The sequence below is a fragment of the Ahaetulla prasina genome, chromosome 2, assembly GCF_028640845.1.
Source record: "Ahaetulla prasina isolate Xishuangbanna chromosome 2, ASM2864084v1, whole genome shotgun sequence".
NCBI lineage: Eukaryota > Metazoa > Chordata > Lepidosauria > Squamata > Colubridae > Ahaetulla > Ahaetulla prasina.
This window is the reverse complement of record NC_080540.1, coordinates 275,194,541-275,219,980: the sequence shown is the minus strand read 5'-3', so window position 1 is coordinate 275,219,980 and position 25,440 is coordinate 275,194,541. Positions and strand designations below refer to the sequence as shown.

The window sequence follows — 25,440 nt, the reverse complement described above, 5'->3', positions numbered from 1 at the left end:
CCCTTGTGACATTAAAATATTCATTTATAACATTTCATGAAGGCCTTTTAAAAAATCTAAGAGTGTAGTAGTAGCACTTTTTCCAACTAACACATTTATTAAAAAGACAAACTCCTGAGCTATACTCATTTCCTCAGATGTATTGCATATGGAATGAGAGTCACTGCCACTGATCGAATGAACTGCAGTTCATAAAAGCATATACTTTTAAGAAGATGTGTGGGAAAAAGTTTTACCAGACTCTTGATTTGGTGTTACGGTAGATTAACATGACTCGCCTTCCATTGTCTAGGAAGGGCTTCTGTACTTCCCTCTAAAATTTTATGTACTCCTACTATAAAGAGATACAGGCTTACTAGTTAGTTTGATTAGCTATAAACAATACTGCCTTATTATATCTAAATGGGAATCAGTAGCATTCAAGATATTTGGAAGTGTTATGTTGAACAAAAATGATTAGAATGAAGATCTAGCTGATAATTTTAAGAATGATTTATATTTTTGTTATTCTAGTTACCCTTTTCTTGTTCCCTTACCTTTGGATGCTTTAGTACAACAAATACAATTATTCTTTAAAGCAAATATAACACAAGTTGTATCTTTTGTTTTTACATCCTCAAGGGATTTCTTCATGCAGTATTTGTACGATTAAAACAATTTTTGGAATGCAGTAAGTATTTTAAGACTTCGGGATACAATTCTGTGCATGCATATGAGGGACCAGTCCTGTTGATTTCAGAGATTTGAGTTTTTAGTAAATCTTTTTAGAATATTTTGAAATTTGTTGTCTAAACTGTCTCTTAATGAAATATTTTATATTGGAAACAGTTGTTAAATAAACAGACAATTTAACTAAATAGTTTGTTTTCATGTTGTAAAAACAGACACAATAATTCAGATATGATCCTAATATATATTAAAATAAATCTTGGATTTAATAAGTGGATTTTATGTTCTTGTTGTATTTATGGTATCTTGCCTTCCATTAATATCTGAGGAATGGCAGCTCTAAATTTTGAATTTAATTGAAAATTCACTCCTGGCAAGTTCACTTTACATGCAGATCATTTATTGATTTTATTCATGTATTTATCACATTTCTATATTGCCTATCTTACCTCAGTGATTCTGGGCACTTTACAATAAAAACATAAAAAGTAATATAAAAGCATTAATAAGAGCAGAGTTAGAACAGTTAAAAACAAAGTTAAAATTAAAAATAGCTAAAGACAAAGGGAGCCTCCTTGTGTCACTGACCATCCCTCATGGTCGCCTATCACCCTTCAACCCCCATTCCAGTTGGCAATGCCAAGTCTTAACAAACTTTTGCAAGGCTGGATGAAGGAGTCCCGCCTCATTTCTGAAGATATGGTGTTCTAGACCATGTGAGCAATGGCAGAAAAGGCTTTCTTCCTAGATCCCTCCAGTCAAAACTCTTCAACTGAAAGGATTCCTCAGTGTAATTGACCTGATAGGCTGAGACAATGTGATTGGGGTGAGACAGTTCCTCAGATAACCTGGTCCCATGCCATGAAGGACTTTAAAGATGATAAGCAACACTTTGAATTGGTTATCCTATCAGAGGTTATCCCAAAATGTGAAGATATCATCCAAACATGCTGTTTCTGTCTCGTATCTGGGCCTGAAACCTCACTGGAAGAGGTCCAGATAATCCATCTCATCCATGATCCTCTGGAGTCCTAAGCAGATCTTTCTACTGCTTCTTCATTCCTAAATTAGGATTTTGCTATATTAGATAAATGTGAATTTTTTGTCAATAGCTTTTAACAAATATTGATTCATACCTAGAATTCATAGGTCTGTCTAAGCATGACTGATATTTTTGTATTTATAAATTAATTTTATTTATCAGGTAAAAACATTGAAACAGATAATGCCTGTAGGGATCGGCTAGAAAAAACTATAATCCTTTTCACTAAAGTGGTAAGTTTCTATAGCTACCAATCTTTTGAAAATTTTAACTAATCATTCTTAAGATTTTTAGCAATTTTTAATGTAACAATGATGCAATTATATTAATAATAATCAGTATTAGTAGAAAATGCTGTCTTACAAAATGTGGTTTGCATAAATAAGTGTAAAGTGAAGGGAAAATAATTGGAGAGTTATTAGAATTAGAGATTCCAATGAATTATAAATGAAATTTGTGCATTTCCTTGCAGGTTCCCATATTCTGTATTTACCCCAAGACTAATATTAGAAATACCTTACTAAAGTCTGTATTCTTGCTTCCTTGTCTCGCTTAGCTGTGTGAGTGCTCATATTTTCCTAGACACCTAAAGAGAGGCTAAGTGCAAACAGTACTTAGATCTACATTATGGATTTTATATATTCTGGTCCAAGCCTTCAATGTGGGCTTCTCCAAAATTCTTCAGAATTACTTTTTCTTATCATCCAAACCACTTAAGGAAGAGAAACTGCAGATTCAGCAATCCATATAATACCTGATTTAAAAAGTTGTATATGCTACCCAACAAAGAATGTTTAGGCTACTCCATTGTTTTCTTCATAGTCTGGAAAAAGAATACATGGAAAACCATCCCTGATTTAAAATGGGTGAATCTTTGTATAAGCTGCAGAATGTTTCAAATGAAAATCGGAAATTGGAATTATATCATTTAATAATTCTGTTAAATGTTAATAAACTATTAAATTTTAAATGCCAAATATGCCTGTTGTATTTTAAAATAAACCATTTGTTATTCTGAAAGTTACCCGTATTACTTTCATCTCTTATTATTATTATTATATTAATCTTAACATTTTTGGAGTGGTATTCTCATGTACACATATATTTTCAACTTTTAGCTTTTAGACTTCTTGGACCAACATCCATTTTCATTCACGTCTCTAATTCAGAGATCATTGGAATTTTCTGTAAGCTATGTTTTCACTGAGGCTGGAGAAGGAGTTGTTTTTGAGCGTTTCATTGTCCAATGCATGAATCTGATTAAGATGATTGTCAAAAATTATGCTTATAAGCCATCCAAAAATATAGAAGGTAATTTTTTTAGTTCCGTGGTATTCATAATTGCTTAGTCCTTTCCAATATATTAGTAGAATACATATTTTCTTTTTGTGAACTATTTTACTGCAGATAGCAGTCCTGAAACTCTTGAAGCTCATAAAATAAAAGCATCATTCTTTACATATCCAACATTAACGGAGATATGCAGGCGGCTAGTTACTCAGTACTTCTTGTTAACTGAGGAAGAACTAACCATGTGGGAAGAGGACCCTGAAGGCTTTAGTAAGAAGTCTTATTCTTTCAATTTAATTTTACTTCAGCGAATAGCATTCTGGTTTTCTAAGTACCTACAAATAATATAAATACTAGATGGTGTGTATTGCTATATTATTATGATTTCCATAAGTGCTTTGCTTGTAAAATTGTTTTAATATGAATTTCATCTGTGTATTCAAGAAAATGTGACACCAAAGGATAAATATTGAAAACTTAAATACAATTTTAATGTATTTTTCCCCATATTATATAGTTGTTGAAGAAACAGGAGGCGATTCTTGGAAATACAGTATTCGGGTAAGTATATGGCATATAATTTAAATTAAAACCTTTTTTTAAATATGAAAATTAACCAGTGAAACCTTTCTAACTGCATGCTAAAGATAACAGCAGGAGAGTGGACTTTTGTGTATAACAATCAATCACTTAGCAATTGTTGAAGTTATAGTGGACCTCCCTAGAGCTATTTGTGACCTGTTTTTGAAGTTCCAAAGCCCCTCCCCCATGGTCAGATAATCACATTTTGGGTACTTGGTGACTGGCTTTATGACCATTTGCAGCACTCTACAATCATATGGCTGCATTTTTTGCCAGTTTCCAATGTTTATTTTTGGTTTCCAGTAAAAAACGCTCATTGGATATAATAGATTCATTTAATGACTGCAGAATTCACTTAATGACCACTTCAAAACATTGTAAAATGTCACATGGTTACTTAATGACCCCCACAACTGACAACCATGATTCCAGGCTCAATTATATTTGTAAATTGAGAATTGCCTGTAATCTAAAGACTGCAATGTCTGTTGAGCGGGGGGGGGGGGTTTATTTGTTTACTTTTTACATAGTATGGCCCTTCTTCATGGATGATGACAGCAGTTTGAAAATTTTCCAATTTGAATGAACCCTTGCTTATAAATTACTGTTGGAGTAAATTGCTTCACACTAAGCAACAACAATATATACTTTACATACAGGTATCCAAAACAATAATTTAACTGGCAATGTGACATAGTAGTAGCCTAAGCTATATTTAAACACATTTTCCTGTGTGTCAGAACTCAGTTGTAAAAGTAGAATTTGGTATACTGGACAGTAAAGTGATGCTTCTGAAATGACAAGCACTGTAGTAAGAAAATAACAAATGAAGGTGACAAAGAAATGGGAAAAACACTGCAGGGATAAAAAGCAATACAAGGATAAAACAGTGTTGCTCTATATGCTTAAGGCAGGTGATAATGGATATATTGGACATATTGGACATATTCACTAATTATAATGTCTGTAAATTATAGAACTTATCAAACCACCTTGTACATCTGTTTTCATGTCCTAATTAGGTCTCTTAGTACTTCAAGCTAATTTGCTGCGTTGTTATTTGCTTTCTATAATAAACTATTTTAATTCATTTTCAGCCATGTACAGAAGTGCTTTTCATTGATATTTTTCATGAATATAATCAAACGCTTACCCCAGTTCTTCTGGAAATGGTTCACTCCCTACAAGGTATTTTTTTAAATAATATGTTTAATAGTATACACTACCAGATTATATAATTTTCATTAAGTAATATAAATATTTTACCAGGTAATATTGGGCTCTAATTAAGACTACTAAAACTTTAGGAACTAATATTAAATGATATTAAATGATTAAATTAAAATATTAAATAAAAGACAAATTAAATGAACTTTTAACACTGAATTCATTAGGTGTAGTTAAATTTGAGTAAGATTAGAGTTGAGCTGGAAAGTTTGTTTTGTTTTTGTTAAATGAATTATTGAAGTTCATTCTGGGAAGTTGTCCTGCCTGGTTGAAAGACCTCTTCGAGTCTGAGTGTATAGTATGTTGGGACTTTTATTATAGTTGAAATAACAGCAGTTGAAATAACATAAGCTCAGATCAGCAACTGTTCATCAGTGTTCCCACCCTGCTAAAAGCTGTAATATTGTTTCTTTGTGTATCTTGGGAAGTTTTTTTTTTTTTTACAGAAGCAGAGATTTTATATTAAATGGAAACAATACAAACTTCATATGTACAAGTAGTCCTCACTTAATAATGGTAATTGTGACCGGCAACTCTGTTGCTAAGTGACATGGTTGTAAAGCACAATATATCATTTGAACATGTTGACTTACAAAGGCATTTCCAGTTGCCATGGTAGTTAGGCATGGCATCCTGTGATTACTATTTGTGACCTGCTGGCAGGACTTGACTTTGCTTATTAGAGGCTGGCAGTGATGATTGCAATGATGATCATGTGACTGTGGAAAACTGCAACCGTTGTAATTGTAAGCCAGTTTCCAAGTGTCTGAATTGTGATTGCCTGACTGTGGGGAGGCTGTAACAGCTGCAACTGTGAGGTTTGGTTGTAAGTCTTCATGTCCAGCACCATCATAATTTCGAACTGTCGTACAAGTGGTCACCAAATGAGGACTTCCTGTACTTTGTAATAAAAGTTACTTAGCTTGCTTTCTCTCACTTTGGGAAGAAATATGCTGACTAGACAGAGTTGTAAAGCACTATGGAGTGGTAAATAAGTCGTAATGCTATTGTTACATATTTTGAGCTTTTGAAGTCAGAATTTGGAGGATCAGAAGAACACAGGATATATAGTTAGCAATTAGTGGTGTTTTTGTGCATATCACTAATTCTTTGTGTGTTTCTTGTTTCCTTAATCATGCCCTCCTCGCAGGGTTTGATACCCAGACTAAAAAGGATATCATAAGTGGGATATTTTTAGAGGAGGTAATAATGAGCTAGTCTTCTGAATAGAGGTATACTATCATCCCGATAAGATTCAGTAGTTCTAATATAGCTACCATGCATTAAAACTTAATCAGCTTTAAGAGGGCCAAGACACAAGGCTCTGAATGCAAATTATTAGATCCTATGCAGAAACAGAAGAAACGATGCTAAGGAATGATAGCAATGTTAGAAATATATGCACCCTTCAAATTTATGGATGTGAACAAGTAAGGTAGGGTCTAGATGATTTGTAGAGTAACCATACAAAACCTGGGGAAAGTAAAGCAGGAATTTACTCAGGCTAAATCTAATGTAGATTTAGCCTGAGTAAATCTGTAGTTGATTCCCCCAGCTATACGTTGGAAACACTTCTTGAAGAATTTGTTACTGTCATACCCTCCTGTTAAAAATATTGTTCTAATTTGGAGTGTCTTGGTTTTTGAATGTTGATTAAGAAGTCTCTTCCCTGCCAACTGGCCAGATTTCCCTATTGCAAAGTATTTGGAATCAAGGGTTATCTTAGCCTGTGGTGCTTCAATTTAAGCCCAGTCTTCCAGTTCATAAAATAGTGTATGCCAAATGTTTGATCTTCATGCAGTGCTGCATCCAGACAGAAGAATCCTGACATACTTAACTTTTTGATCATCTGAATTATTGCCAATTAATAACCACACACAAAAAGACAATAGTTATTCTAGTTTTTCAGTGGTGATCTCGAAATATATAAAAACTTCACTCTTACCTGTACAGGTGTTATTTATAGGTTCCAATTTTTATAAGCGGTTGAGGAAAGTGATGAGAACCACAACATCTTCCTTAATTCTAGAACATTCTGCAATTGCCTTATATGAATTGCCTTCATGTAAAACAATTGCATTATAATGCTGATAAGCAGTTACCATGCATACTACTTTCCCCTTTTCAAATAAATGTTTTCCCTTCATTATTATTTTTTCCAATTTAGAATAGGATTATAACTGTCAAACAAATGCATATTTATAAATAACGTTCACATGAAAACAATTTATTTCTTCATATGTCAACGAATAAAAAGAATTTCTAACTCTTTGTTGTTTTTTTCAGGCCCCATCAACATGGATGATACTCATGCTCTTCTGATTAAAGATGCTGGTAAATTCAAGTTTTTTAAAAAATAATCTTAAATTAACATGTGGGATGTTGCTTGTTTTCTAATGTCTTTTAATAAATGACAGCATAACATTGTCAGAAGTTTTGAAAACAATTATCAGAATAAACTGCAGGTAATTAACATACGAGTTTAAAAAATTAGGTTCTGCACAGGAATGAATTAAAAATGTATTCTGAACATGATATAGAACATTTCCAATCCTTCTTGATATAGAAAATGTTCTTTAGATGCTTCCAGCAGAACGTTTTTGAATGTTGTCATAGGAAACAAAATCCCTTCATTCATTTAAATCCTAGGGTCAGAGAAATGGATGATTTGATACCAAAGCTAGCCTACCATACAACCTACAAAAAATTGGCCAAGAGGGTATTTTTTAAGAAATACCCATATCAGACAAAAGGAAAAATTAAATGGAAAACTCTACAGCATAGTTGCATGTCTAGCATAGACATGCACAGTTCTGCATTTAAACATCTTTTCTAATAAAAGTATATAAAAGGACAAATGAACTTATTGAAATCAGAGGAATTATGATTAGGCATGTATCAAACAATGCAGTGACATTTTTAGATTTATAGACAGATACAGATGTATATGTAATGAAAGAAATTTTAAGTTTCCTAGAAAGAGCTAGATTATCTTTTTATCTTTAGACGCCCATGAAAGATCATGATAGATCTACTTATACTGGAGCTTTTGTTTTGTACATAGAGTTGGGTTATATATAAACCCAACAGTTTATACTAAGCTCTTAGTTGTTAACTTATTTAATTGAAACTTTAGAAGATTACTTGTATCATTCTATGGGGCCCCCAAAGGCATCCCATAATCTATTAGTTTGTGTGCAAAATAATAGATCAGGTAAATCTTTGATGTGGCCCAGCAGTATTCCTTTTATGTTACAGCCCAAGATGACGATTTTAATAATCTTACATAAATTAATATGTTTGGTAAATTGTATTCCTTGTTGAACCAGTACATTTAAAATTACATTATAGCATTTTTTTTTTAAAAAATGCCCACATTTAATTTTTCTTTGTTCAGTGTACAATGCAGTTGGACTAGCAGCATATGAACTCTTTGATAGTGTGGATTTTGATCAGTGGTTTAAAACCCAGCTACTAGCTGAATTGCAAGTTATTCAAAACAGGTATGTGCGTTTTTTAGCTGGTTTGCGCAAATTTACTGTAAATAATGCAGTTTTGGGAAAATAGTTTTCCCTGCATTCAATCAATTAAAAATATTGTATGTACTACAGATTATTAACAAATATAAGATTATGCATGTGTTGAATTTTATCAATCTCTCTGTTGCTTTCTTCCCTTCTTCTAAACTTGGAATCTGACACAATTGCTAGCATTGCACTTGTCAACCCACTGTTACTTCTTTCCATACTCCTTCCACAATAGCTACACACAGTTTTGATAAAATTAGAAAATAAGGAATTGCTACAGTGGCAGCTCCATAGATAGGCTGCACTTTGGATTTCAACACTTTCTGGATTGTGGTAATACAAGATACCAATTGTTTTGTATAATTTGTATTCTGCAGTATAATGTAGATTGCCTTAACATAAAATGTTATATGAACAATAACATTAGCAACAATAATTGATCTTGGTGGGGGGAAGCAAATGATAGGTAATTAGTGAGAAATCCCAGGGCTGCAACCTAGACAGAGAAGATTTAATTAAAAAAAAAGTCAATAAATCAATTCGGTATTTTTAACAGAATTTAAAAGAAGACTTCATTTTTCTTTAATTTATATTCTTGAAACAAATGTTATTGGAGCTAGTCATTTCATAGATATGTTTTGAATTTTAAAAAACTGCGAGAAAACTGACATTCTTCACAAAACCTATAGTGTTCCTACAGAGAATTATTTACCAACATCTGGAAAAATTTGTTTGGTTCCAGTCAGAATGATATTCATTGGAAATAATGAATATTATGAATTGTGATTCCTGTAGATTCCAAATGCACTGGCAATACAGAGATTACAAAAGACATATCCCTAAAATAGCTATCGTATTTTTCGCACTATTTTTCGCACTGTTGTGTCTCGCCCGCTCCCCTGCTGCAGCCGGGCCCTCTTATCTCCTGCGGGACGCTGATAGTTCGGAAGAATGCCCTGGCATGCCTCCAGGCCCCAGCCCTGGCACCATGCCCGGACAGGCCGAGCAAGACGAAGGGCCTGACGTTCCTTCAGCCCCCAGTCCTGGCACCATGCCCAGGCAAACGGAGCAACTAAACCCCTCCCCCACAGCATGTGAGGCTGAAGAATGTGAGGCCAGTCATGAGCTAGGATTGCCAACAGCTGGAGGCTAGAGAGATCCTCGCTTCCGGAGAGTTGAGAGGCGACGTCAGCAAAAGGAAGGGAGGGGCAGGCCTGGATAAGTGCTGAGTCATGAAGCCACACCCCATGGCCTATATAAAGGATCTGCTTTCTGGCATTCTCTGAGTCAGGCAAAGTCTAACTTGGATTGCTGAAGTCACTTCCTGGTCTCCTGCCTGCCTTGAGAACTCTGATAGGACTTTGGTAGAGCTGCAGAGGCACGCTTGATACGGACTTCCCCGACCCGGCCGTCAGCGGAGGAGTGGGACATGACAAAGACGCACCTGACCATAAGATGCACCTAAGTTTAGAGGAGGAAAACAAGGAAAAAATATTCAGAGTACTGTGCATATGGAGTGCCGAATATGGAGCAGTAGTGTAGTGAGGGCAGGAGGTGGAGCCTGAGAGGTCCACAGGTAGGTGTCCTCTTGTGCCAGCTCTGCCTATTGACTCCTGCGCTGCGGAAAAGAGACAGAAGAGACGGGGAATGATAAAGACAGAAGAGACGGGGTTCAGCACTGTAAAAGGACCCCGCCACCACGGCCTGGCTGCAATATTAACTCCCTAATACACATGCACATTTCCATGCACTTTGGGTGGGGGGAGTGTGTCTTGTGGAGCAAAAAATATGGTAACTTTACTGAGTGGTGCAGTGGCGTAGAAGCCTCCCACTCGGAAAGTTGAGAGTTCAGTCCTAAACAGCAGACAGTTGTTTCTTTATCAGGGCAGAAAGAGAAAACATCTCACTATGAACTCCACATACGTATCAGGAAGAGCATCCCGCCAGTAAATGTTCAGCTCCATTCAATTGCCCTGATTCCACCCTGATAAAAGGGATTGCAGGAAAAGTCCATTAACTTTATTCCTTGAATGTATTCAATATAAAATATTTTATTGTAATCCTTTTTCTTTGAAATTATTGTCAACTGATTTTTATTTATTTTTATATAAAATTATTTGCAATCAGCTATACCCAGATTCAAATATTGTTTAAAAAACCTGCAGGTGTTCAGACATTGTAAGAAGAATAAAATTACTGAAAATGTTTTTACATTAACCTTTTTAATAACCAATTTTAGTAAACATGACTTCAAAAAATAATTTTTGTATTTATAGGTATAAACCAATACGGCGGCGAGTGATCTGGCTAATTGGTCAATGGATTTCTGTGAAATTCAAGCCTGATTTGAGACCTATGTTGTATGAAGCAATCTGTAATTTGCTTCAAGATGAAGATTTAGTGGTATGTCTATTTTTTTTACAAATAGCTTTTCTTTATCATATGCCTAGCCTTTCATGTTGTTTATTGATATTTGCTTCTTGCCACATTCTTTTGTTAAGGATGTCTCTGTGGATTTTAAAACGTTCTTTATGTAACTCAGAAAATCTGAAGTAGTTTTTCCCCCCAGTATCAGATCTAACTGGAGGTGTATTCAGTGTTCAGAACAGCATTTCTGTGCTAAGCCAATTAAAATAGATAATCTATTTTAGTACCAAGCCAGATGAGTGTTTTGAACTCAGGATAATCATGCACCATTTACATTTTGTTTCCATTGTGTAATTTAAATAAACAAACTTACATTTTGCATATGGAAAAAGTAAGTATACCCCTCATGTATCACTCTCTCAACATACCTAAAATTAGAATCAGGTGCATCAAATCAGGTTCAAATGAACAGAAAATCATGTGAGAGTAGCTGGAAGGCACCTGTTTTATTTAAACCTCAGATTTTAGTTTGATTTGTTCTTTGTTTTTTAGCTGGTGCATCATGATGCCTGGATTGAAAGAGTTCTCTGAAACATTCAGAAAGTTGATTATAGAGTCTGGAAAGGGATTTTAAAAAATTGCCAAACATTTGGACATTGATCTTAAACATTTGGACATTGATCAAGTGCAAAGGATTTCAAACAACTAGCCCAATCTAGGCTGTCCCAGCAGGCTTCTAGAAATTCCCTTGCATTTTTGGACTTAGTTTGGTCTAGGATGGTCACAGTTTTCCAATTGAAACCATTGTTAAATCTGTCCATATGTTGTGAAGTTACAAAGTTCTCATCATGTCTTCAGATTTCTAGTAGGTGTTCATGGATGCAATCTGCCGATCTTCTACCTATTTCTCCTTCCTAGTGATTGTTGCAGTCATTACACTGTATTTTATAGATGGCCCATGTTTTTTCTTCTGGGGCTGCTAGGTCTTTTTGTTTACTTAGCATGTTTTAAAAGCTTTAGTTGGCCTGTGTGATAACTAAATCTGTAAGTAATCTGTTGATTGTTTCTGATTCTTGACTTGTGTTTAAGGACTTTTGTTTGTTGTGTTGTATTGTGTTGTGTTGTGTTGAGCAGTCAGATATTTTTTGATAAAATTGTGTGGATATCTACTTTTTGGGAATATGTTGTATAGGTGCTCTATTTCCTTTTTCTGTTGTTCAGGGTTGCTGCAGTGAGTTTGTGTTTGTCTAAACAAAGGTCCTCCACAGCTCCTCTTGTGGGAGGTAGGGTTGTTGCTTTGGTATTGGAGTACTTGATTGGTGTGGTTGATTTTCCATATAAGTGTGTTTCTAGTTTACCATTGTGGTCTGCTGATTAGGATGTCCAGGATGGGTAGTGAGTTGTTGTTTTCTTCTTTTCTGGTAAACTGGATTCCTTTGAAAATGTTGATGGTTTTGTAGGTGTTTTCTAATTGATCCTTTTTTATTATAGTGAAGGTGTCATCTGCATATTTATTTTGGGTTGTATTTGTAAAAGTGCTATGTCTTCTAGATGTTGCATAACAATCTCTGCTATAAGTCCTGAAAGTGTTGATCCTTTAATTTGACGAAGGATTTAATTTAGACAGAAGTTTATGAGATCCATAATCCTGAGTGTTTCAATCTTTGTGTATTTGGTTAAGTTAGGGGTGTTGTTGGAACAACGTGGTCATACATTTTTTGGCTAATTCCAGATCTATGGACATGAACACGGTTGTGATATCAAATGAGACCATGATTTTGTCCTCATCTATAGTCAGGTTTCTGATCGTTTGAAAGCACTCTAGTGAAGAGTTGATGGAGTATTTGCTTCATCTTGTGAGGTGCCCAAGCTTTTTGTTAATTCTTTTGTGATGTTGTAGTTAAGGATCCTTGATAATGACATAATTTAAAAGAGGGGTATGTCAGGCTTGTGCATTTTGGGGCATCCGTAGAACTGTGAGAGGGTCCACTGCTGCTTATCCGCCAATGTTCTTCTTTGGTAGTTTGGCCTTTCACCGAGAGTTCTCTTAATCCAATTGTCTAGTTTTTGTATTGTGTTAGTGTTCACTGGGATACATTTCTGTATATCACCTTTATCTTCATAAACTGTTTTAATAAAGATAAAACATTGATACATATTTGCTTTTTCACATGACTCTACATATCTTCATCTAATGACTACTTCATTTAGTGAGTGTTCATAGTTGCAACTGTGATAAAAAAGTAACTTTGCAACCAATCCTCACATATATGACCTTGCAAATTTGTAAAGCAAAGGAAAGCAAGATATAACCACAGCTGCGATTTCATTTAATGACTACTCCGCTTAACAGCCAGAGTGCCAGTGCTAATTGTGGTTCCTAGACAAGTACTGCCTGCATCATTAACAGCTGCAGCTGCTAAGCTATTAAAATCAAATGCTCTGCCTTCTGTTTCCATCTATATATAGACATCTGTGTTTTTGTTTCAGTTGTTTTAAACAATCTTTAAGGTGACACTGTCTATTCCGTGTTATGGTGGTTTAAACAGAATGACATTGATTAAAGCAAAAACTGTTTCTCCAGGGTAGAATTCATGCAAAGTATTCCTAACTATATCAGTTGTAATTCATTCATAAACTTTCTCAAGTTTAGCTGGTTCCCTTTCTTGAATTGCTTCTTTCTTACCTAAATTAAGATACAGCTTCTTTGTCCTGAATACATCTCATGTTAACTACAGTCCTCTTTGATTGTTAAAAACTTGACATTCAATTCAATATGCTGCAAAATACAGCAAACCTATCACAGAAAGCCTTAAGGAGGACAACTTTGTATGTCCCAAAGGTAAAGTATGTTTGCTTTGTATGATACCAAGGAAGTCTTTGATCCATAAGAATTGCTTTGAGTAGGATGTAACTATCACAGAGAAAGTCTGAAGATGTATTTTCATCTTTTATTTTTTGTTTTCATCTTTTATTTTTATTTTTAGACTGTAGTTATTGATTCATTTATTCAGTATTCAATAGGATTTGTGTGGGGGCATCTTTCCCCCCACACAAAGAAAAGAAAGTCTTTTCTCTTTATTAGGAAGTTAAATAAATGAAGTATAATTCAGATTCATTGATAAAGAAAAACCTTGCAGAAAGCTAACATTTTTAATAAAAAAGATAAGACGTAGTGTCAGGCATATCAGTCTGGAGCAAACCAATATTCCATATAGTAGTTTCTAGTCCAGACTCCTTGCACAATATTGTAATTATTTTTTCTATCTTCTCAGTGAGAATATTGTCAATAACAAGGAAAGAAAATAAAGTTTGTATGTACTTCCTCATTGTCTTCAACCTTAAAAGTTATTCCCAAATTTGAATGTTATTAATTTATATTGTACCATTTCAAATCCTTACAAGTATGGCAAATATATTAGGAGAAGTTTTTTTCAAAGACTTTTACTGATTATAAAATATTTAATGAAAACTGTTCCGCAGATTTTTTTTAAAATAAACAATTTTGAAAGGTAATCTTTAAATATTTAAATCTGCTATTCTCATTTTGATAATGATTCTCCCTCTTGTGAAATTTTCTCTTTACTAAAAAAAGGGAATATAATAAACTACCAAGGGATAAAAAGCAGAACTATGTATTAGTGAAATAGACTAAGATTTTGACAACCAATAACAGATAAGAATGATCATCTGTTTTGGCACATTGCTTCTTGCACTTCAGATAAATTTAGTTCCAGTCCCAATGATTTAATCACTTTAGAGTCTTGATGAGATAATTTGACAGTGTAGTCAGTGCTCTTTTGGATGATTATTTTGATCCTTACCCTGCTTGGTCCCTAATTACAGAATCAGAAATCAAAAAGTAATTTCTCACTTGAAAAGTAGCAAAACTTCAAGTAAAGATGATTTTGTCAAAATTACTGAAAATAAATCCCCATTGCCAGACTTCTGTGTTAGATATTACTGTTAATAATATCTATCGTTCTTCAAAGAGTGGCCTAATTCTGTGTCTTCCCCCATAGATAAGAAAAGTGATAGCAAAATCAGGCCAATATTGGCTGGTTATTTTCATTTTTAATTTTTTTTTATTAAGACAATTTAAATGATTGCCCAACTCATGGTAACTCCAAGTTGCTTAGAGGAAAAAACCCCAAATAACAAACCCAATAACTCACCCTTCCAGTGACAACAATCAAACAAACCATTGGTGGGCTCTGTATTGCCCTGGAGTCCACAGGCCTGCTAGAAAAATCGTATCTCCAGGTTCTTTTGAAAGAATATCAAGGTGGAGCCAATCTTACATCTGCAAGGATGATGTTCAACAGAGAGAGAATTACCATGGAAAAGGCCCTTCTTCTTGGTCCATCCAGATGGAACTCCTTAAGGGAGGAGACCTGTAACATTCCCTGGCTCCCCCAATCTGGTGGGTCAGATAGATGAAAAGACGATCCTTCAAATAACCTGACTTCAGGTGATGTAAGGCTTTAAAGATGACAATTATTGTCATTAATTGCCAATTTTTCTATTTGTACACATTTAGATTAAATGTATTCAGATAATAAGTTGACTTCTGAACAAGCAGAATTTAGATCAGAATAATCAAGTGTGTCAATGAACAGTTTTCCACCATTTAGCTGAAAAATACTTACCCTGTCAAAGAAGACCTTTATGTGACATTTATTGAAGAGTCTTCAGCTCAATTCCTCATAAGAAATTATGGAGAAAATTAGTTGTCTTCTTTCAGCAAGAAAATTAATCCCATTCTTACGTTAATGGACCACAATGCAAATTAATTAACCTCAGTCCTATCAAACAGAGCTATATTCTTTTTCCCTTCAACTTCTACATAAAGGACATTATTGCAGACCTTTCTGAATAAGAGTATCACCCTCCAACATTTGCGCACCATCCTATTTCAAATCTCTTAAGTGTCTCTTTTATTCGTAGCCCAAATGGGTCTGCATACTGTAGGTGACTAGTTTTTTTATTGCCCCATTGTTCTAGGGCCGTGATGACGAACCTATGGCACGTGTGCCACAGGTGGCATGCGTACCCATATCAGTGGGCACGTCAGCTCCGCTCCGGTGCACATGTGCATGCCAGCCAGCCGATATTTGGGCTTTCTGGGCCCACCAGAAGTAGGGAAACAGGCTGTTTCCTGCCTCCAAAGGGCCTCTGGTGGGTGGGGAAGGCCCATTTTTCTTTTTCACCTGGCTCCAGATCCTCTCTATGCATTTGGGGAGGGCGAAAACAGCCTTCCCCAGGCCCTCTGGAGGCCCAAAATGGCCCGTTTCCCAACTTCCGGTTGGACAGGAAGTGATGTTTTTTGCTGTCCTTAGCCTCCAGAGACTCCTAGTCTGTCAAGACCATGGGGATGCTAAAATGTTCGTAAATGCGAAAAATGGTCATAAGTAGTGAAGCACAGGTATCCAGCTAGTATCTTTATAAGATTCTGCATATTTCACATAGGTGGTGTCATGGATTGTCACAGTACCTCTTATTGAAATTACGCTATAGGCAAATACAAAAGTCTGATGAGTTACAGAGATTGTCAGTTAACTAGGTATTGTTTAGGCTTCCCATCATACCATCCATTTCACCTGGCACTTATAATCCCAGTTGTCAGAAATGTTAATTTCTCTTTGATCAAGAAACTTCAGTCTTGCTTCTGCAAGACCCAACTTCGGTACCTACTACATAAAGGTTGCCAAGTTTCTAGCTTTGGTTTTCAAAAACTCATTGATGTTTCTTCTCATTTTTAAATGTTTCATGTTTTGTTTTTCTGCGTTTTAAAATTTATATTTGTGTATTATTGGTCTGTGACTATAAATAAATGATTTGTATTTATAATCTGTTGTTTAGCATTGACTTAAGAAGTTGAATTGGAATATAAATGTTTTATTTTAAAACTTTTATAAACACTCTGAGCAAAATATATTCTGATTCAGTTATTTTTGCTCAGGTCCGTATTGAGACAGCAACAACATTAAAACTTGATATCCTTTTCCTTGTATAAATTATTATGATGTAACAGAATGCTGAAAACAATTGGATTGGGTTTGGGGTTTTGTTTTTGTTTTAAATCATGAGATATAGGGTTCAGTTTTTCTTAACTCAATTTTACCAGTGGATGACTTTGAATTTAGGACTGACCAGTTCTTACCAGTAAGTATTTTATCTAATTACAAGTAAATATTTCAGTTGAAAGGTGGGGATATTTTAATTATAAAAGTTGATATAGTAGTATCTATTGTGCACCTATAAAAGTTTCTAATTATTATCTTGCTGATTTATAGAAGAAACACATTTTTATTTATTTCTGATAGATATTGTATATTTAATGAGCTGTTATCATTTCAGGTATCTTAAAACTAAATATGAAGAAATATAATTCATAGACAAGGCATGAGGGATAGAGAATAAAAAAAGAGAAGGAGAAAAACTAATTTTGAAATAGGAAGTGACTGCATATATTCTAGTAATGCTTAATAAGATTTATAGGATTAGATTCGAGGCAAAGATAGACCAGATATTTCCAATGTAAAAGTTACTCTTATTAAATATTTTGGATCAGTAACTGAAACAATTATTTATTAACCTCCAACTTTTTTCTTATAGTACTTGGAATCTATGTTTACGTTGCTCTTTAAACTTCTTCAAGAAGTTAGAGAATGTGATACAAAGATGCACGTCCTCCATGTTCTCTCTTGTGTAATTGAAAGAGTCAGTATGCAGGTAAATTTCATTTTTCTCTCATTTTTACATTCATATTAAACTTAAAAAAAGAAATCATTTCTTTTTTCAAAAGAGAACATTTCCTTGAACATGTTGAACCACATATTACTTTAGTTTGTTAAATTTTTTAAATAAAAAAGCAGTCTCCAGCCATTAAAGTTCTGTAACTGTTAGAACTTTTTTATGGTTAATTCTGTTCTCTTTCCTATATAAGTAAACAAAATACGTTATATCAAGCAACTTATTTATTTATCATGTTTATATCATCACCCGTTTCACAAAGAATGAGTAAGAAAGTAGTACAGCAAAAAACAAACAAACAATAAATAACTATGTCAAACACATTCATTTTTAAAATGGAGCACATACAAGAGATTCAGTCAGCAATGGAACCACATCAACAATGGATCTCACCAGTCCCCTAAGATTCCCAGGCCTGATGACAAAGCCAGATCTTGAGACACTTCTGAAAAATAAGTTTGAGGTTTACAACTTATTTTGAGCACATTAATGTTAATACCCATTTTGGTTTGAATGTGTTTTTTTAATAAAATAATATGCCACTTTCTATTTTAGCCTGCTTTATAAAATCACTAAGGTAATATATAAATAATAAAATGCAATAAAAATAAAATTCTTCAAAAATATATTAGCAAATAAGGAAAACTTAGGGAAACAAATGGATTAATGTATTTTAATAGCCACACTACATTAAAGATCTCAAAATATCCTAAAGTATATGGTATTCCTATTTTTTGGGTTGAAAGCCTGTATTTGGGTAAATTAAGTAAACTCAAGAGATAGAGTTCCATAGACCAAGGGTCTCCAACCTTGGCAACTCTAAGACTGAATTTTCGTTGCTCCCTTAAGCTCTGATGAAACATAGAATAAGATTCTGGAATATCTGCCATACTTTAATAGCATTATACTCCAAATCTTCAGATATTTTACCCAGCTTTCGTGGTGCAGAACCATTTCCAACAACAAGCAATCTGACCTCAAATTAAAAGGATACAATTCTGTCTTGCAGGGCTGTACAAATACAGTACATAACTGAGGGTAAGAAACCCTTAGTCTAAGGATCAAATACATGCTTTATAATATCATATGCTTTCTGTGGATTTATTTGGTGCTCTTTCCCTCTTTCCTGTTCCCTAAAGAGCTGTTGAAGAGGAGTTATGTTTGATACTGTGTTTCCTTGAAAATAAGACAGGGTCTTATTTTCTTTTGAACCCCGAAATAAGGGCTTGGCCAATTGTCTAATTCTTAGACAAAGTTGTATCTGTGTCTATATTTTGTTAACATTTGATTTTGCATATATATATATATTTTAAAAGGAGTATGAAATTATTTATTTTCTTGAACATATGCAGTCATGGAATTAAGATGTACATATGTTAATACAATAAGTTAGCTCATTTCTTAATTTTTAGATGTAAGAATTTAGATTCACTTCACTCTTAAAAACAATATTACATTGCTTTTGATTACAGATAAGACCTTATGTAGCATGCTTGGTTCAGTATTTACCTCTTCTTTGGAAACAAAGTGAAGAACACAATATGCTGAGATGTGCTATTCTGACTACCCTAATTCATCTTATTCAGGTAAATTCTTCTCTTTTTTCCCCTTCCATGTATTTTTAACTAACATAGTATTGGTATCCCAGTAAAATTTAATATCATACTAAATATTACAGTGTATCTCAGCCTCTAAGGGTTGTTCAGATCCTTTTTTCTTTCTCTTTGCCTTTCTTTGCTTGTGAGATTTTCTTGTGCTGTGCATACTTCTAGCAATAAAACAAGTAAGACTTGTTTTGAATGTGCACATTTTATTACCTTACAGGCAACATTTCTGTGGCCGAGGAAAAAAAGTAATGTGAGGATAGGGTCAGGTCATTAAGTAGGTAAGGTTAGTTCATATATCGGTAGTGATTTGGTGTTTAAAGGTTTTTAATTGTGATAATTCTTATCCTGGGGACTGCATTATATTTTATATGAGTTTCTCAATTGCTGTGAATTTTAGCATTCATGATAGAAGGCCACAAAAGTCAGAGGAAAAAAATATCAGGGATCACATGCAGATCGTGTGCCCTTGTTCAAGAGGAAAACTCAGGAATTCCTCAAAACTGTACAGATGTTTTAAAAGGAAACAAAAAAAAACCCAATACAATAGGTTTAGATTATCTTTACTGGACAAATCATGGCTAAAACCTATGTTTTGAAAAAAGAATGGTTCATTTCTCTTGAAATGTTGTATATAATTCAGAGAAGGGAGTTTGTTTTAACTTCACCTGTTACAACCTCTCTAGTCTTACTTTCCTCTCTATATACACACTTTGGAGGATTCTGCAGAACTATTTTACCTTTTTTCTTATTCTAAACTTTTTTTCTTTTGCTTTCACTTCACATTCTTATGCCTTGTATTTCAACTCTTCTGAATCTCAACAAGGTTCATCCTGCAAGATGAGAGCAGTTTTGAATTCTTTCATGAATCCTCCATTGTTAAGCTTTCTACATTTATCTCAGTGCATATTTTGTATAATGTTGATAGGGAAGGCTACCTTTTTTCTTTTAAAATAGAAGAGTTGATCTCTATTATGGAAAAATGTAGATCATTATACAGAGAATGAAACCTGACCTACTTAGTATTTTTAGTTCTCGACCAGTGGAAGATATGTTCTGCTATCTAAAGTTAAAAGGTACTGACACTGCATCTAACATCTCTTAATAATAGTTATTAATTCATTTGATAAAATAATTTAATTGGGTGCATTTTACTGGGACTTGTATTCCATTAGAAACAGCCGATTAGGAATATTTTCAAAAACAAGATATTTATTAATCATTTCATTATTTATCATTATTTATTTGGCATAAGGGGATACTTTATTCTTCTCTCAAACCATCTACCTGTCCAAAATGTGAACATTATTGTCCTCCAAAGAGTGTCCTTTTTCTTTAAAATGAAAGTATATTCTGATTCTGGTCTTGTAGTGCTGCTTCTCCTATGCTGAGTCATCCTCTTGTGTAAAGTTTCTCTGTTTGGTTTCTCCAATGTAGAGCTCTGAACACTCCTCACTCCACTGAACTGCATGCACTACATTGCTCTTCTTATCTTTTGGTGTCCAGTCTTTATCTTTATAAATAAATACCTTAAAACAGATACTTGGGAAATACCACATATCTTTGTTCTTCCCACTAACACAGGGGTACCCAACCGCTGGGCCGCAGCCAACTACCGGACTGTGGCCTATTTGGAACTGGGCTATATAAGAGGCAGGTTGTGGGTAAGCACACACAGCTCCACTGACATGAAAGACACCCCAAAGGTTTCTCTCTTGCGTGATTAAAGCTGCATGTGCACATGTGTGTGTATCAAGCCACCGCTGATTCCCTTCTCCTCCTCCCTCCACCCCAGTCAGGTTGCCAAGCCACAAAAGTTGGGGGTCACTGCACTAACACAATGAGACAGAAGCATTCCCATGCTAAAGTTCAGACACCGAAACATAAGAAGAGCAATAAAGTGTATGAAGTCCATCACTTCACATTGTTGAAAATGAAATAGGGTCAATTATCATGTATAATCTGACCATAGGGATGTGTTGTTTCTTTTGATTATTTTTTTCTGCAGGGTTTAGGAGCAGAAAGCAAGAATCTTTATACTTTTCTTCTCCCAATTATTCAGCTAAGTACTGATGTTAGCCAGCCTCCTCATGTGTATCTCCTAGAAGATGGATTAGAACTATGGTAAGTCTTCTTTTTCAAAACATTTAAAGAACATAATACATATCATAAATGATTACACAAAAGAAAAAGAAGAAAATGAGTAATGAATAAAGATGTAGTAGATTCAACAAAAATATCAGTAAATAAAAAGAATTTACAATTGCCATAAAATTTAAAACTTGCCATTTCATTTTTTCATTGATTAAATAATTAATTGAATATATAAAACTAAATTCATCATATCATTTTGGGAAATGATTATAATTCACTGTGAATTAATATTTATATTGATACCATCACTGCCACTGTAAACAAAACTTAAACTGAAGTCTGTTTTTCTATTAGGAATCTTTCCAAAACAAGTAAATAAAATTATCATAATCTATTAAGATATATGCTAATTGTTTATATTAGAAAAGTGATACTTACTGGCCTATATCAGTTTTTTGGGGAATACGCAGCAGTGGCAAATTAACAGCATATACCCAGAATAAGTGTTTGACTAAATCTAGCAAAAATGGTTCCCATAAATTTCATATAACAAGGAGAACTTGGATACCTAGAGCAGCAGTTCCAGCCTTTCTGGTTCTGCGGACCAGCAGAATTGGTGGGAAGTGGATGGTTCTGTGCAAGTGGTGGGCAAGCACACAAAGCCACATTTGCACAAACGGAGTTTCGCATGCTTGCTTGCCATTTGCGTGGCCCAGGGGCTCCCAACCCCCATGGGTTGGAGACCTCTGAGCTAGATTATGGTTTTAAGGGGAAAAGTTAGTAACCAGTAATAGTCTTAAAGTTTATAAATAATTTGATGCAGCCACCAGTTGGGAGGGAATCAAGAACTTCATACTGTTTTTATTTACTAATTTTAGTATTTTTAAAACAATTTACTGTTTTCCACATAAGAACATGTGCAGATCTATCTTCCTTTTGTGTTATTACCCGGGGTGGGGAAAAATCAGATTCTTTTATATTATGATTTGGCTGGTATGACACTCGTTGTTTCAGTACAATCTGTTTGCCATTAAAAAGTCTGCCTAGCTCTTTCCTTCCTGGCTTTTTCATGAAAAGAAATAAACAGGAAGTTCAGCAACTGAGGACAGGAGCAAAATCAAGTGAGAGGGATATGGCTGTAAGGGAAGCACAGCAGGAAATCAAAGGAGACAGAAACGATGTATCACTGCTCAGTGAGCAGCCCAGCTATAGTATAAAGAAATGGATAAAGAAAAATCCAGAGTGATGGATTAATTTAGAAACCACAGCTTAGACTACATTTGAATAACCTTTGGGCAGAAAGAGCTTGTAGCTAACCTGTTCCGGTTTTAAGTTGTGGTTTTAAGTACTGTTCTGGTTTTAAGTACTGTTTTAAGACTGTTATGTACAGTCAGATTAATAAAAGAAGGCACAAGGAGGCAGCAGAAACTATGCGTTAAAACCCTCTTTGAATGGGAAAACTGTGAAAAGATGTTTTTATACAACCCACAGTAATAAGCATGAAACTTGGAGATGATTTGTATTTTGAGGGGAAAATTGACCAATATGAATCCCTCTGAGATTTTAGATAGTTTATACTCTTAGGGTATACTTGTTCCTGTATGATTTACCTCTTTTGCTGTTCAGTTGCTTATTGTACCTCTTGATTATATTTATGCTTATAGTTTAGATTTTGAAGGTATAGACAGTGTAGAAAAATAAATGCCAACACTTAATTTATTGACTTTGCCCCTACAGGCTGATTACCTCAACTAGGGTTTGACCTGCCCTATAATTAATGAAGCTTAACAGTGTCCCTTTCAGTATAATATGTTTCCCCTGTGCAAAGAGGCAGTAATAAATTTTGTTGAAGAAAACTTTACCTAGGAAAATTATTCAGATGCATTTTAATAGTAAATGATTTTCTGGAGCAATTTCAGTTGAATTTTTAGCTATGATTTGGTACTGGAATTGTTTTCATCGATTTGAGAATAAACTATATCACCAATTGGATGAAAAGCTTTATCATCAAAACCGTAACATTGTTAAATGTTGCAACATTTTGGCATCCTCTTCCAGAGGATTACAGGGATGAAAATATTGATTTTAAAGTGTAATAGAAGATAGTTTTATAATCAAACTCTGGTCTGTACATTTGCTATTCTTTCTAGTGGACATTTTATATAGAAACTCAAATTGAAAATGCATTCAAATAATTTATAGCATATTCCTTAAGAAAAAATAAATTATTTGTGAGGAATTATTTAGGAATTATTTATCTCATAGAATACAATTTACATTTTTTTATAATAAATTGTATCACATGGAGTAGTGGCTATTGAACTATCAATTGTTCTGTATAAATATAATTGAAAGTCAAGTAAGTAGCTACTGCTGCTGAGTGTTGAAAGCAGTGAGGGGATGGTTGGAAGTTGTAAGAGGGCCAGGGAACGTGTGCAGTCGTGCATGAGTGGCTGGCATGATATGAGTGCAGAGTGACTGGAGTGGGGTATGTGGATGGAGAAGAGCATTGCAACTTTACTCTTCCCTTCCAACTTCCCTTTGAATTTGTGGGAAGCCAGCATGGAAGGTTGCAGATGGTGATTATGTGGTCACAGGGCACTTGGCAAACAGTTGTGAGTTAAAATGGGTTGCCAAACACCTAGATTGTCATCACATGACCACAGAGGTTCAAGGACTAGTCTTAACCACATTCATTCAGTCCCATTGTAACAATTCAACGATTACCTATAGTTGGTTTTTTTTTAGAATAGAATAGAATAGAATTTTTATTGGCCAAGTGTGATTGGACACACAAGGAATTTGTCTTGGTGCATATGCTCTCACTGTACATAAAAGAAAAGATATTTAGATATTTAAGGTACAGTATAAAGTAATACATTACCAAATTACTTTTAAAAAGCATCTCTCACTGCTTTTTATCTATTCACATCCTTACTGCATAAGTATATGAACTTAAACACTGTTCAGAATACTGTGCAAGAAAACTCTTTATTTTTAATAATATACTTTAGTTTCTAGGAAAGATTCTATTATTTAATGTCATTTTGTTTGTCTCTCTAGGTTAGTAACATTAGAGAATAGTCCTTGCCTAACTCCAGAGCTGTTAAGAATATTCCAGAACATGTCAGCTCTTCTTGGTAAGATATCAGTATTTGAATTTAATCTATTTGAATTCAAAAATTCTATAATATTTTTTTCTGTACAAAATAGTTTTTTTTCCTTTTTTCATCTAAATGAAAAAAGACTGATATAATGGCTAAAGACTGATATAAGATATTGCAGTATCTGAGAAGTAAACCAATCCTTTTAAAAAATTTAAAGAATTCTGTTTAACATGTATCTTGCATGTTCCATTGCCTCTATTATTGCAGAGTTCTAATTGTACAATAAATACTCCATTAACACCCAATACATAGATAGCATCAAGGGGAAAAATAACAGTGGTATATTTATTGTTTTTGTATTTATATTTACCAGGTGGATAACTTACAAGTTATCTTAAAAGTGATCACCTGCTTTATAAGCACTATTGAGCCGTGATCTCTTCACTTAGCATAAAAATATTAAATAAAAATATTTTGGATATATTTTTTCAGAATGTATATCTTTGACCTTTTTAAGATGTATTTTTTTATTTAGTAAGCAATGTATTTTCTAAATGTTTGAATGAATTATACATGAATATAAAGATTCCACTGTTCTTCTAATGGCACTGTAATAGCCTTTCCAATAATCACTAATTAGTAATTAAAACCACTGTTTTTTGTGTAATTTCCAGATAGTATCAATTGTGCATAAATAGATGATTTTAGAATAATTTATAAGAATATAATGGTTATACAGGTAATCCTGGGCTTAAAATAGTTCATTTAGTGACCGTTCAAAGTTACACTGAACTGAAAAGCACTGAAAAAAGTGACGTATCACCATATTTCACACTTATAGCCATTGAAGCAACCCCATGGTCACATGCTCAAAATTTAGGGACTTGACAACTGAACCATATTTATGATGGTTGCAGTTTCCCGAGGTCATGTGATCACCTTTTGTGACCTTCTGACAACTAAAGTCAATTGGGACCCTAGATTCACTTAATAACCATATTATTAATTTAACAATTGCAGTAATTCATTTAATAACTGTGACAAGAAAGGTAAAATAGGGCAAAACTCATTAAACAAGTGTCTCACTTAGCAACAGAAATTTTGGGCTCAATTGTAGTTGTAAGTTAAGGACTACTTATATTACAGAATATTAGCTAAAATTGTGTTTACTTAAG

General features: G+C 34.1%; 1 protein-coding gene across 6 annotated transcripts in view; it reads left to right on the top strand.

Annotated features, from left to right (window-relative positions):
* The window catches only part of IPO11 (importin 11), a 65,235-nt gene that overhangs the window by 16,049 nt on the left and 23,746 nt on the right, over positions 1–25,440 (top strand). For 5 of the 6 annotated variants that reach the window (XR_009153513.1, XM_058169678.1, XM_058169674.1 and 2 more), the window contains 15 exons: positions 622–670; positions 1,874–1,944; positions 2,830–3,022; positions 3,119–3,271; positions 3,519–3,562; positions 4,681–4,771; positions 7,097–7,144; positions 8,208–8,313; positions 10,614–10,740; positions 16,667–16,700; positions 16,829–16,869; positions 17,323–17,439; positions 18,933–19,046; positions 21,073–21,188; positions 24,222–24,298. Coding sequence is in view for 5 of the 6 variants with exons in the window: in XM_058169678.1 (XP_058025661.1) it covers positions 622–670; positions 1,874–1,944; positions 2,830–3,022; positions 3,119–3,271; positions 3,519–3,562; positions 4,681–4,771; positions 7,097–7,144; positions 8,208–8,313; positions 10,614–10,740; positions 16,667–16,700; positions 16,829–16,869; positions 17,323–17,439; positions 18,933–19,046; positions 21,073–21,188; positions 24,222–24,298 (1,381 nt within the window). In the remaining variant the exon portion in view is untranslated. The remainder of the gene's footprint in view (positions 1–621; positions 671–1,873; positions 1,945–2,829; positions 3,023–3,118; positions 3,272–3,518; positions 3,563–4,680; positions 4,772–7,096; positions 7,145–8,207; positions 8,314–10,613; positions 10,741–16,666; positions 16,701–16,828; positions 16,870–17,322; positions 17,440–18,932; positions 19,047–21,072; positions 21,189–24,221; positions 24,299–25,440) is intronic. The other variant, XM_058169675.1, reaches the window with a different exon arrangement.